We start from the raw sequence: 14,144 nt of genomic DNA, 5'->3' as shown, positions 1-14,144 counted from the left end.
GAAGAGTCCAATCGGAAACTCATTTTTGTCAAGGGCTGAGTAGATAATGTCAAGGAGACTAATGATTGCATCATTGGTACTCTTTTGGGACCGGAAGCCAAACTGGCAGGGGCTGAGTATGTCGAATTTTACGAGGTAGGAATAGAGCTGTTTGTAAATAATTTTTTCAAATATTTTTGATAGAATGGGTAGATTTGATATTGGTCTATAATTGTTTATGTCCGCCGGATTGCCTCCTTTATGGACTGGCGTTACTCTTGCTTTTTTGAGGATATCAGGGAAGGTGTGATACTCTATAGATTTGTTGAACAGTAGTGCTATGGGTGGGGCAAGGGCATGGGAGGCTCTCTTGTACACAATGGACGGAATTTCACTGGTGTTCCCTGCCTTGGTTTTTAGAGAGTGTATGATGGACACAACATCTGCCGGGCTGATTGGTGAAAGGAGAAGAGAGTTTGGATAGCTGCCTGAGAGATATGTGTTAATATGTGTCTGAGTCTGTGGGATTTTACTGGCAAGATTAGCACCAACCGATGAAAAGAAACTATTAAATTCATTTGCCATTTCTAAATCAGTTGACGGTATATCCCCATCCTTGTAGAGTTTTATTTGGTTATGTGAGTGTTGTTTAGTTCCTAGGATACTAGAGATAGTTTTCCAAGTGTTTTTCATGTTACCTTTTGCTTCATTGAATCTATTCACATAATATGCAAGTTTTGCCTTTCTTATGATACTGGTAAGCATTGATGAGTACCTTTTAGCTACTTCCCTTGAAACTAGGCCAATCCTAACTTTCTTTTCATATTCATGTTTCTTGTTGATTGAGTTGAGAATGCCATTTGTGAGCCATGGATTGTTTAATCTTTTGTCAGTTATTTGCTTTGTAAGAAGGGGACAATGAAGGTTGTAGAGGCTTAGAGTTTTGGAGAGGAAGAGGTTAGCTAATGAATTTATATCATGGGTATTATTGAATTCAGAATCCCAGTTAATATTGTGAAGTGCCTCTGTAAGATTGTCTAAAGCTGATTCACTGTGTAGCCTAAATGAAAATTTCTTGCTTTTTGGTGGTGTTATGTCCATGTTCGCTATGAGAAAGGTAGGATAGTGGTCAGTTGTTCTGTCGTAGATTATACCAGATACAAGGGGAGCTGTTATGTTTGTCCATATGTGGTCCAAGGTAGTGGCTGATGTTTGAGTGACTCGGGTAGGTTTGGTGATAGTGGGGATTAGCATACAGAAGTTCATGCTGTTAAGGAAATAGTCAACTTGAGAGCAGTTTTGTTGACCCAGGTCAATATTAAAGTCTCCTCCCAGAATGATGTGGTTTTTGTTGAGATTGTTGTTTATAATAAGATTCCTTAGGTTGTCTGAGAAAGAAGCTATGTTAGTATTAGGAAATCTATAGATGGCTCCAATAGTCAAAGAGGATTTAAGGGATTTAATTGTAAACTGAGCAAAAGTATATTCGCAGTAGTCATCTCTGTCACTAATAACACTGTTGCAGATAAATGTATCTCGGTAATATATAGCTGTGCCACCACCTTTTTTATTAGGCCTACAGTTATGAATGGCTTTATAACCAGCTAAGTTGTAGAGTTGGGTATAGTCTTTATTTAGCCAAGTTTCTGTTAAAATAATGAACGATAGGTTAGTACCTAGTGCTGTGAGTAGTGCATTTAAATCGTCAAAATGTTTACCAAGTGATCTAACATTTTGGTTATAAACTGATAGATAGGTGCTATTTTGGAGTTTGTTTTTAGCCTGGTGTGCTGTGAAATACTTACAATAATGATGATCAATGTGCTGGTTGGTATAGATATGAGACAGAAGATTTTGATCAGGATCAATATCAGTGTGCATAGAGATGCAGAGGGATCACGATACAAGATACACGATAAAGCAAAACACAAGAATAAAAGCAGATACAATAAAATAGTAACAATTTAGAAGTAAAATAAAGATCCAATAGATAGCCAGGGAGGACACAGAAGTTACATAAAATAAAACACAAAAAATCAGTAGAGACTGACAATATAAATGTAAAATAAAAAATAATAAGAAAAATAATAATAATCATAAAAAAATGATCTTGAAGATAATTAGCTTAGTAATGGTTAATTAACAGGGTAATAAAAAGCCCTAGGTTTAGTGACAAGGGGATTAACTAAGAACAAATAATTAAGAGTATAAAACAGGCAAAGATGACAAACAAAAAATAAAGTAAAAATTAAAATAAAAATAAAAATAAACACCTTTGGAAAGGAAAGGCAGAGCTAAAGTACACTTTGGTTGTATGTGAGACTACAAATTAGCTAAAAAGACTATTTTAGCACCTACAGAAATCTTTGGGATATTTGAAGATTTCCTGTGGAATCAAGCTGTGTATTTTCCATCCTGACTGTGTACGACTCCATCCAAGAATGAGGTCTTACTGTAAGGAACTAAAAAATGTGAAACCTCTGAATAAACACAAGAGACTATAAACATTTAAACTAATTGATATATAAATTTGCATTGAATGAACTATTTTGTATATTTTGTTACTGTGAATACTTTCATAGTTTCTTTTATGTTTAAAGATCACTTTCCCATTGTTCTTTCATAGTTTGCCATTACTACTACTGCTGTTTATATTCAACCTTCTGCAGGCGACAGTGTGCATGTGGATGCGCTCAGAGGACCGGGATAATTATGGTACTCCCTTCAGCTATGCCACAGATCAGCATGATAATGCGTTCACCCTCACCGACTACAATGGGTATGTCTTGGTGTTTTCTTGTGTGCTTCTGTAACGCGTATTATAAGAGGGGTTCTGATGACAAGGCTCAAGTGATGGCAGTTGCCGTTTAGTTATAGGTGTCTATGGATTACAGGTAACTCTTGATGACAGGTACCTATACACGCTAGGTTGAGCATTTTAGGCAAGGTCCTTATCTCTAATTGTCGTCATTTATCCAGCAGTGATATTCAGTGTAAATTAGTTAATGGGCTGTGTTTTGAAGGTAGAGTTAAGGTTGTCTCATCTCTTAGGGCTACTGCTTGATAGGGTCCCACACTAGCTGAGAGTTTTAGGTGTTGTGTTGGCAGCAGATTCTACACCTTGAGCAAATATGTATCAAGTTGGGGGCTTCAGGACTAGCTTTCCCTTGATGATGAGGGTACATAAATGCTTATTGGAGATAGGTATTTGCTGTGTTCACTCTTGACTGCTATACCAAGATTTATCATAAAACCTTTTGGTCGGTGTTCAGCATTAATTATACAAGGTGTATGTTGTGATATTAACATATTGAGATATTTAAATAAGCTATGAGTAATACAGTCAGTTTACAGTGCAACCTATTCTCTCGTGTAAAGCATCTATGTTTGTGACTAGAAAATCTAATGCTTTAATGACTGTATCTGGTACTAGCATTTTTAAAGGCATGATTGCATCAGTTTGTGACCTTTCATTCTACTGCTTTCCAAAGTTATATATTGTGTCCTGTATAGGCTCATGATCTACAATAAGGAAAGCAATATGACACTGGAGCCACTTGGACTACAGCGTCCTTGAAGAATCATACATGGGGCTTGAGAGTCACTTGAGACAGTGATATTATCATAAAGCCTGTGAAATTGACAAGGAATGAATATATTGCTAGCAGATTGTGGGCTAGGGCTCAAAAGCACATCTAAACCCTCAATTTTTGCCCTACCTTTGCTATGCTCTGAGGGTTGCTCCATCTTGTAAGTCCTTTGTATGGAGGGTATGAACTCGAGTTCTGGAATGGGGTACATGTTGCTGCCTGGTTCACTCTGAGGTAGATTAAGTTAATCCAGGATTCTAACTGGCCACAAATGCTACATAGCTTAGAATTCTGGGAAGCCTTGTGCTCATGAACAGTATCTGAGTGTCAGTTTATTCTGGCTGGATGACACTGCCTCTAAGAGACTCCCTAATACTATATATGCCCCTGTAAGGTGCTGGACTGCCTGTGGAGCCAGTGCTTTACAGAGCTTGACTGCAAATTGTGAGTCTTTAAGATGAGTAGGATATATAACTTATGAGTGCAGCAGTATAGCATAATCAGAAGGGAACTTTTCACAAGCTTGAAACATATTTTTGTGGGAATTTTATTAGACAGTTCAGTATCACATTTGTACATTAATGGGAAAAATGATTTTATAATAACATTTTGTTTAATAATTCCAAATATTTCAAAACCATCAGTTTATAAATGGTTATCCCATAAATAAATGTTACTAATCTTTCTGCTGTATTTAGGTATAATGTTCATACAAATTTTCTGCAATAATTTCTGTTTAGGTTATCTATCTTCTCAGTTGTTGTACATCTTTGTGCCCTCATAATATTCACATTTTTGCTGGTGAAGGAAAATGTATGACAGGAGAACTTTATAAAACATTTAATATACACAAATAGCAGTACGCATATAGATATTATAACTGGCACATTGGATCCCACTCCTGCAGGTTTGTGTTGTATGTGAATGGGGACAAGCAAATTACGGATGTGCGAGCCAATGATGGACAGTGGCACCTGGTGTGTGCCTCATGGACCAGCCACAATGGCACTTGGGCTATTTACCTTGATGGAGAAAAGAAAGATCATGGCACTGGCCTTGCTGAAGGCGCCACCATCAATGGTAAGTGAATGTAATGGTTAAGTACAAATTTATCCCAGTGCTAAGGAGCTCTATGGTGTGTGTTTGGTGCATTTTTGTTAGTTTCTTTGATAAATTATAATTCTCATTTTTCTACCTTCAACTAGAAAAATTAAAATATCCAAAGATAATATCCAGCACAATATTTCCTTGATTTTCACGTTAATGTAGTTTTCTATTTTATATTCCAAAATACCCCACGATCTTGTTCATTAAGGATTGAAGGGCGCTAGTTCTTCAAGCTGTATAGAAACTGTAATTTTTATATTACAGTACAGTACTTACATGTGCTGAAATGATGTTTTGAGGGAAGATTCTGTATCCCAATGCATTGTTTAGGCCACTTAACTGGCACTGCATGCCGCTCCAAGCAACAACCTTTTAGATCAAGTTACCACAACAAGCCTCGCTCCAGGCAGAGCTCGGGGAGTAGAAGAACTCCTGAAACCACTCAAGTATACTCCAGTGTCATTAATGACAGTACGCATTTCAAAAGTAAATCCTGAATAAAGAAATTATCTGGTTTATCTTTTATCTACATTTATCTTTTGCCGTCTCGCTGTTATTAACACTGTAATTCGCCTTTCTTCCTGTTTTGATGATAGTTTGACCATAAACAATATTTTTATGCTTGAAACACTGCAGGTTAGTGATTTTATGAATTGTACTTCTCTTGTTTTAACATTCTCCATTATTCATGTATCATATGTATGTACTCTTGCATACACAAAATAATACATATTACAGTATTATAAATTGCCTTCTACACTTCCATGGAAATAAACATTCCATTTACCTGAACTGTACGAGTCTCGAACCAAGGACCTTGATAGAGCTACATGTGTGGGGTCTACAGTTCGAGACCCATACAGTCCAGGTGAATGGAACATATTATTATTATTGTTGTTATTAATCTGTAATGAGAGATACCGCTACTCTTTCCATGGACGACAGGTTCAGGGACGCTGGTGCTGGGGCAGGAGCAGGACCAGCGTGGGGGAGGGTACAGCCCTCAGGAGAGTTTCCTAGGAGAGATGACACATGTAAATGTTTGGGATGAGGAGCTAAATCCTGCCACTGTGAAAGCCATCTTCAGTCGCTGCGATAGATATGTGGGCACCACTCTGGGCTGGCCGGACTTTCAGGCTGGTATAAAAGGTCAAGTTATGGTAGGTCAAATGCTCAGTGTTGCATCAATCTTGAAGTTTGTATATACAGAACAGTATTAAAGAATATTAAAATGTTGCTTTATTACAGTCACTAACCTGCTTGGATAGGCCCATACAAAGGGTCAAGGAAAATTTATTAGGCATACCACCCCTTAATATTGTACCACTCTTCCCTAATTTCCACTTGCCTATGAATTTTTGGGGGGCTTTCTCCACAAGTATTTATCTTGTGGAGATAAATACATACATACATCTCACTGTGAAGATGGAGGTATGGTACCATAAAAATAGCCTGTACCATTCTGGGTCAAAATTTTTGTGCATTCTGTTTTAGGATTACCCTTCAGTCCCTGCTAAATCATAGTCTTAATAAATCAAGTTTTACATAAAACTCACATAATTTAGTCGTGTCTTTGTAAATATCTGGCACAGTTTTTATTCTATAAATTTTTATAATATAAATTTTCTGCTCATTACTCAACATGGTTTCCATTTGGCCAGTGGTTGAAACACTTGTCAACCCTGGTGCACTATTATGCACCCTGGTCCAAAATTTTCATAGTTAAATCCAAGGATACAAGTGAGCACCATGGATGAATGGTGAACCAAAAGACTTATCCAAAACAATATTGTGTCACATGGTTTACTGACACTTTATTTATTTATTTATTTATTTATTTATTTATTTATTTATTTATTTATTTCATGCTGGTAAGATAGGAACCATCAATGAAAACTTTCCAACAACTATAAATTGACTTGTCACAGATGAAAAGTTCAACCTTCTGTCGAGGATGTGGTGTGCCAACGACACCCCAGAATGGTGCCGTGGAGGACGGCGGAGAGGAACTAGGTACTCGGGTCACAGTTACCTGTGATGTGGGCTTTAAGCTATACCGGGGCGAAAGTGAGCGTACATGTCTCCTCTACGGTGCGTGGTCTGGCGAAGAACCAGAGTGCCGACGTGAGTGGTACCACTGTTGACTTGTATCTTTCTGTTGTGATACTCACAGGATTGTCATCATAATCTGCCAAATACAGCATTGGAATAATCAGTTACGGCCAAGACAGAATTTAAAATAAATATTGAATAAAAATAACTTATTTTGAGGTTGACCTTTGGTATGGTCTCCTCTAGGTGTCACCTGCAGCTTCCCAGGCTACCTGTTGAATGGTCACATTGAGGGCAACAGGTACAGCTACAGTGATACTGTCAGCTTCACTTGTAACCCTGGCTTCATCCTCAAGGGTGACGCTGAGAGGACCTGCCAAGCTGATGGCAAGTGGAGCGGCCAACACCCTCACTGTGATGGTGAGTGGTAGGGTTCCTCTTGAAGATACTATAGAGAAATGAGGGTCATCACTGTGATGGCTAGTGGGGTTCCCCCTTGAAGATACTGTGACTAGGAGTGCAAAGGTTCTATTGAAGATACTGCAAGGGAAAGGAGAGAGTATTACTACTCATTGTGATGAGGAATTATGGAATTATTCTTAGATATAGCAGAGGAGGAGAGTCTCTCTCTGAAAAAAGATGTTCCAGTTATGAGGAAAGGAGGGTTGTGGGTCTCACTGTGAAGACTCCCAGGATCAAGGGATTCATTTAAATTTACTAAAGAGAAGTTGATAACGAAATGATGAAGTTTGACTTGGAGATGGTGCAGTGTAATGGGGTTGTCTTCTTGTGATGAATACTGTACCAAGATTTCTTCTGACATTAGTGAGGGACGGGAGTTTTCATTGTAATGATGAACATCAGGGTTTAAACTTATGATAATGAATACTATACCAGATTTTAATGTTCATGAGTTTATAAAGTTTTAATGCGATATTAATGCAGGGGGTTGATGTCTCAGGTACTCATGTTAGAATCTGAAATAAAATTTCAGTTATTTATTACAACCAAACAGTGAAACCTTGAATTGTTGAATTCACTTCTGATGATGATTATTTTGTTTTTAGTGATTAAGTGCCCCTATTTGAATGCGGGGCCTCATGGGCAGGTGCTCTCACTTGCTGGGGACTACATGCCCACCAACCAGATCAGCTTCAAGTGTGAGCTGGGCTACCAAATGGATGGCCCCAACACACTTACCTGTGGAGGCGATGGCGAGTGGGATGGACAGCCCCCATCCTGTCAATCGGAAACTTGTGGTGAACTTCCCAGGTAAGCTGAGCAAGTGAAAGACACTTGCAGTGATAACCTGGCTAAGGATAAGTAAATCATTAGTGGAGTAGAAATGGTATTACTACTAGGTAAAGTAATTGAGGAAGCCAATACTCTGACTATATAGCACTTGGAAGAAATACGAGGACAAGGATCTAGGGACTGTGTGGAGGAACACTTTCAGGGATTGAACACCAACTCTGCAGGAAGCAAGGCCATTGCTCTACCAACCAGTACAGGTGGATGGAGGAATGCTACTAAAGCTAGATTTCCCAAGCAAAATATGTATGTGTTAATAATATAAATAACTAGATAGTAATATCAAATCAGAAGTATGTATGTAAATATAATGATCAATTAAGGCAAATAAGTGCATGAATTCTAATATGATTTTCTTCCAACCTTGCAGCATTGCTAATGGGTATGTGGAAGGGGGCCCATTGGTGAGGCCTGGGGAGCAAGTAGTGGTCAAATGTGACTTTGGTTACAAGCTGGAGGGTGACGCACTAGTCACCTGCAAGGATGACTCCACGTGGTCCCGCCCATTACCCAAATGTGTCACACCCAAGTGCTCCAAGCCACCAGCAGTCTTTCATGGCACTGTCAAGGTAGGTCACCAATCGTCATTGCCATTGTTCATGCATTTGTGACTGAATTGTACTTGGAAGGGAGATAAAGACAAAATAGTGCAAGAAAGAAATGGCACAGTGCGAGCGGTCACAGGAGTATCCTAGTTTTTGCCAATAGTAATATGACCTCCTGCAATATAATGTACAATTTCCCTAGCCTTTTCTAATTGTTAAGAAGATAGACCAATTACAGTGCTACATTGATGACCAGCTTGCTCAACTTTTTCTTTATCACTTTTTCAGGTCTTTCCCAGTCCTGTTTTTAGTTTATTATAACCAGTGATTTAATGCATTAACCCTCGAAAGTTCTCGGCTGCAATATTAACGAGATTCTTTGCTATAATGTTCGGAATAATTTAGAATTATTAACACCTTCAGTCTCACGTCATTTAACATTCATCATAACAAATACTGTTTGATGTTTTCAGGTACGGGCTTCAGCCACATCCAAAGAAGCCGTATACAAATGTGATCCCGGTTATGTCGTGGCAGGAGCCAAAACACTAATGTGTGGTGCAGATGGAGAGTGGAATGGTCCCTGGTCCACATGTGAGGGCTTACCATGTCCTGACCCACAGGTACCACCACATGGCACCATACCCCATCAGGATGTCTGGCGAGTGGGAGATATTCTGACATACAAGTGTGATGTGGGTTATAGATTGTTTGGTAATGCCTCTCTGAACTGTGTGAGCAATGGGTATGAGGGCGAATGGGATAAACACACACCCGATTGTCAAGTAATCACTTGCCCAGAGGCCAAAAAACCTCAAAATGGGGCTGTGTCTGTGGTACACCGTCCACCCGCTGTCTCTGACTCAACAACTACTCCATTTCAAATTTTACCTGTTGTCTATGGAGAAATAGAATTCAGAAGAAAACGCAGTCCTGATGATGATTTCCCAAGTATTGGATTTCCGAGTGTTGTAGACCTGAACTGGTCACAAAATCAAGATTATTCAGAGTATGGCCAAGCACATGGCTTACCGAGTGATTATGAAGGGTTAAATGGTTTGGGGCTTTCAATAGACACTGAGCAATCATCAGATCTCTATGAAGACTTTAGCCAGTCGGCAGATGCTTTTGAATTTAGCCAAAGCACTGGACAAGTGTCAAGTGATTATGAAGATTTTGGCCAATCATCAAATGGTTTTGAGTTTTCACAAACCCCACAAACTAGTGATCAAGGTTTGACAACAGAGCAGGGAGACAATTTATATGGCACCGAACTAGAATATGACTGTCGACCTGGCTACAAACTGCTAGGTGCTCCTCGACGCCGATGCACTGAATCAGGTGAATGGGACAACCCGGAGCCTCAGTGTTATGAGCAATTTTGCCCAGAACTTGCCCCAGTATCAAATGGCCATCTTGTTTATCATGGTTCAGGCATCGGAAGCCGTGTAGAGTATGTCTGTGATGAAGGTTACCGTCATAAAGGTGAAAATGATGAGTTGCTTTGCCTAGCAGATAAAACATGGTCGGGAAGTGTTCCTTCCTGTCAAATAATTGACTGTGGTGAACCTCGAGAGTTAGGTAATGGTACTGTCGATGCAATAGCAACTACATTCGGATCTATGGCTACTTACAACTGTTTCTTTGGTTATGTGCTTGAAGGTAGTGTAGAGCGTTTCTGCAATTCCCATGGCCGCTGGAATGGATCCATGCCACGGTGTGTAGCAGTGACATGCACTGTCCCTCCTGTTATAGATAATGGCTACATAACATTTGAGGGTAGTTTGTTTGTGGATTCTCCTATAGAATATGAGTGTAAAGAGTGTTTTAAACTCAATGGAACCAATATCAGGACGTGTCAGGTAGATGGGACATGGACTTTGGAAGAACCCTCATGTAATCTGATATACTGTGACGTACTGCCAAAGACTATTCCTAATGGGCGTGTAATTGGTGATGATAATGCGTGTGGCTCGCTGGTGGAGTACGAGTGTTTGGCAGGCTACCAGCTCAATGGGAGACAAAAGGCAACATGTTTGGACAATGAGAGATGGAGTTCCCCTCCACCAACATGTGAGAGAGTTAGTTGTGGCCTTCCCAAAAAACTGGCAAATGGGAACCATATAGGTTCATCTTATAAGTTTACTGATAAGATTACATACAAGTGCAACATTGGTTACGTGATGCAGGGACCTGATCTTCAGGTTTGCCAGGAAGATGGCACATGGTCACTTTCACCCCCCTTCTGTGCAATTGTTAACTGCACTAAACCCAGAGGACCTTCCAATGGCAAGGTGCGTCTCAGCGGGCTCTTTTTTGGCTCTTATGCAAATGTTGTATGTGACCCTGGGTATACTTTGGATGGTGAGAATAAACTTATGTGTGATGCTACTGGCAAATGGGATAAAGAGATGCCTTACTGTTTACCTGTCATTTGCCCACCTGCACCTCAGGCAGCACATGCCACATACAACTCCACTGAGGTGGAGTTTGAGGCTTTCATGATTCTTAAATACAAGTGTGATACTGGTTACTATGCTACAGTAGAAAATACCTTGCTAAAGTGCAATGCAGCAGGAAAGTGGGAAGGTGAGGTGATCCAGTGTCTGCCTGTGGACTGTGGCAACCCTGGGACTCTTCCTCATGGCCACATCTCGGGAAATAGCTACACATACGGTAATCAAGTTCAATTTACTTGTGATACAGGATACAGGCGGCTTGGTGCACCCACTGCCGAGTGTCAGGCTGACGGAATGTGGAGTAATTACGTCACTTCATGTTTACAAATAACCTGTCCTGAGCCACAGCCGCTCGAGTTTGGAAAGATGACAATGGAAAGTGGAGCAAGTATTTTTGGTGCATCCTTAGCTTACCAATGCAATACTGGTTATATTCTTATTGGTGACTCCAGCAGCACTTGTGACAGCAATGGTTTATGGACAGGAGTTTCCCCACGATGTAAAGCTGTCACATGTCCCGAGCCATTTGAAGCTCTCAACTCTGTGCGCATAGGTGACACATTCGAATACAATCAAAAAATATTTTACTCATGTAATGAAGGCTATGCTATGAAAGGTAATGCTGAACTTGAGTGCCAAGCTGATGGGTCATGGTCAAACCAGGCCCCTTTCTGTGAGATGATAACCTGCCCTGAGATCTCCGACATACCAAATGGAAGCTGGGAGGTGAAGACCTTGGGGGAGTATCCTATCAGGACTGAAGCACTCACATTAAAAGGCCATGGTAAAGGCCATAGCAAATCCCACAGTAAATCCCACAGTAAGGTGAAAATCTCTGCCAAACTCCAGTCACTGATAGAAAGTGAAGTAAGGGAAGAATTAATACACAAATTTGGAGATGTTATAGAATTTCAATGCAACCCAGGCTATTCAATGGCATCTAGTGGTCTTATGGAGTGTACAGAGGCTGGTTGGAACAGCCCTATTCCTCAATGCCACCCAATTGCGTGCCCCATTCCCATCAATATCCGTCGAGGTACTATCACAGGCAACGATTACACCTATGGTGCTACCATCCATTACAAATGTGATGAGGGATACGAACTTGCTGGTGTGGCTCATAGGATCTGCCAAGTTAACAAGGAATGGACAGATACTGAGCCCTTCTGCAGAGTTATTGAGTGTCCTCGACCGGCACCCTTGGATAACGGCCAGACTATTGGAGAGAGTATCAAGTATCAGTCCATTCTCTCATATGTGTGTGATGCTGGATTCAGGCTTGAAGGTCTTGCCACCAGGTAAGTCATTTGAAAAATATCTTCTTGCCTTGATGTTTCCTTCTCTTTCTGCATTATTTACATTGTCAAGTGCCTATATGTATATAGCTGTGTTTTAGTTTTACTCAGCGCTCTCCCATTCCTTTCATCTGATTCCACTCTATTCTAGTGTTTAGCTGAATCTGTCATCTGTACACACTCAAATTTTCTCATATTCCCATGTCTTCTTTCTTATCTCATCTTGCTTTTAACCCTTAGATGACGGCTTATGTCATGTGATGTATTTGGTTCATCTGGGGTTAATCTGGCTTACATTGTTTATTTTTCACTATAACAATTTTAAAATGTCTTGCTGCTAAATCCATATAATTGCAAAGAGTTTACATCTATGGCAAATATTATATATTGAAACTACTGACCTTTCCCAGGATGCAACCCCACAACAAGCCGACTAACTTCCGGCTACTTTTTACTGCTAGGTGAACAGAGGCATTACCTGATAGGAAATGTGCCCAAGCATTTCTCTCCCACCTGGGATTCAAGCTCAGAATTCCCAATTCCGAGTTGAGAATGAACACAAGTGTACTACCGGGACCCTAATTTACTGCTTTCAGTTGTGCATCGATTGCATTGACCCCTGCATTTCAGTACCCTTGTTATACATAAAAAAATATTTCTTCAAAATAATTAGTTTTAAATATTTTTCATTTGTAAAAATGAAACAAAATATTAAGCAAACTAATAATTTGAAAACTTGTTCACCGTGGTGACCTAGAGCCAAGAGAATTGTTTCGTCTGAGGGTTAAGGTTCCACCTCTTTCCATTTATAATCCAAAACCATAACAGATAAAGCTTTCACTTAATCACTGTCTTCCTATAATTTTGATGCCATGACCATCTTTACCAATAATCATTAAGAAGCATGTCTTCATCAGAACATGTCAGAGTAATGGCAACTGGACGGGGGAGCAGCCTGTGTGTGTCGAACTCTTCTGTGAAATTCCTGACGAAGTTAACCACAGTGTCCGGGAGATAATCAGCCTCAAGGTACTTAAACACATGATTCAGTTGTGCATCGATTGCATTGACCCCTGCATTTCAGTACCCTTGTTGTTATACATAAAAAATATTTCTTCAAAATAATTAGTTTTAAATATTTTTCATTTGTAAAAATGTTTTTCCTGCCGAAATGCTTTGCGTAATAGTGGCTTTAGGCATTGTATGTACTAGTTCTATCTATAAATCATAAATTTTTGTAAAATCTCTTGTATGTATGTACCTTACCTGAATAAACATTTATTTATTTATTTATTATTTATTCCTAATACTTTATTAATACTGTATTTCTTAAAATTGAAATTTTATAAAACATTATTTCACCCTTGTACACCCTCCATTGTTAAACAATTCTCAGGCATCTTGCTAATATATCCATAATATCACTCCACATTTACCTCTTTCACACATACCATATGTCTTATATTATACATGAGCTACTTTCTCTTAAGAACAATCTTACATTTTCCTACATTAATCTCAAATTTCTAATCTTGCACACACACACAGAAATTCTTTCACAATCTTTTGCAATTCTTCCTCACTCTCAACAATAAACACTGCATCATCTAAATACAACATGTCAGTTAAAACAAATTGTTTCCATCACAGTGCACTTCAACTCCAGGTGTTCTTGACTTTATATTACTAACCCATCCTGTAGTGCAGTCAAGGCACAATCGAAAGGTTTTGGGTTCAATTTTGTGCCGAAACAAACATTGAGGCACGTTTCCTTTCCTCTGATATGCCTCTTCACCTAGCAATAAA

The 14,144-nt window shown here is 39.5% G+C and overlaps 1 protein-coding gene across 4 annotated transcripts in view; it reads left to right on the top strand.

Moving 5' to 3' along the window:
- Positions 1-14,144, top strand: part of LOC123746268 (sushi, von Willebrand factor type A, EGF and pentraxin domain-containing protein 1) — an 89,424-nt gene that overhangs the window by 55,541 nt on the left and 19,739 nt on the right. For all 4 annotated transcript variants that reach the window (XM_069314895.1, XM_045727615.2, XM_045727614.2 and 1 more), the window contains exons 28-36: positions 2,649-2,758; positions 4,477-4,649; positions 5,622-5,836; positions 6,605-6,800; positions 6,975-7,148; positions 7,796-8,000; positions 8,410-8,608; positions 9,058-12,341; positions 13,256-13,367. In XM_069314895.1, the coding sequence (XP_069170996.1) occupies positions 2,649-2,758; positions 4,477-4,649; positions 5,622-5,836; positions 6,605-6,800; positions 6,975-7,148; positions 7,796-8,000; positions 8,410-8,608; positions 9,058-12,341; positions 13,256-13,367 (4,668 nt within the window). The remainder of the gene's footprint in view (positions 1-2,648; positions 2,759-4,476; positions 4,650-5,621; positions 5,837-6,604; positions 6,801-6,974; positions 7,149-7,795; positions 8,001-8,409; positions 8,609-9,057; positions 12,342-13,255; positions 13,368-14,144) is intronic.

This window comes from Procambarus clarkii, chromosome 80, assembly GCF_040958095.1.
Source record: "Procambarus clarkii isolate CNS0578487 chromosome 80, FALCON_Pclarkii_2.0, whole genome shotgun sequence".
NCBI classification, from domain to species: domain Eukaryota; kingdom Metazoa; phylum Arthropoda; class Malacostraca; order Decapoda; family Cambaridae; genus Procambarus; species Procambarus clarkii.
Note: the sequence above shows the minus strand (reverse complement) of the source record. Positions and strands in the feature narration are given on the sequence as shown.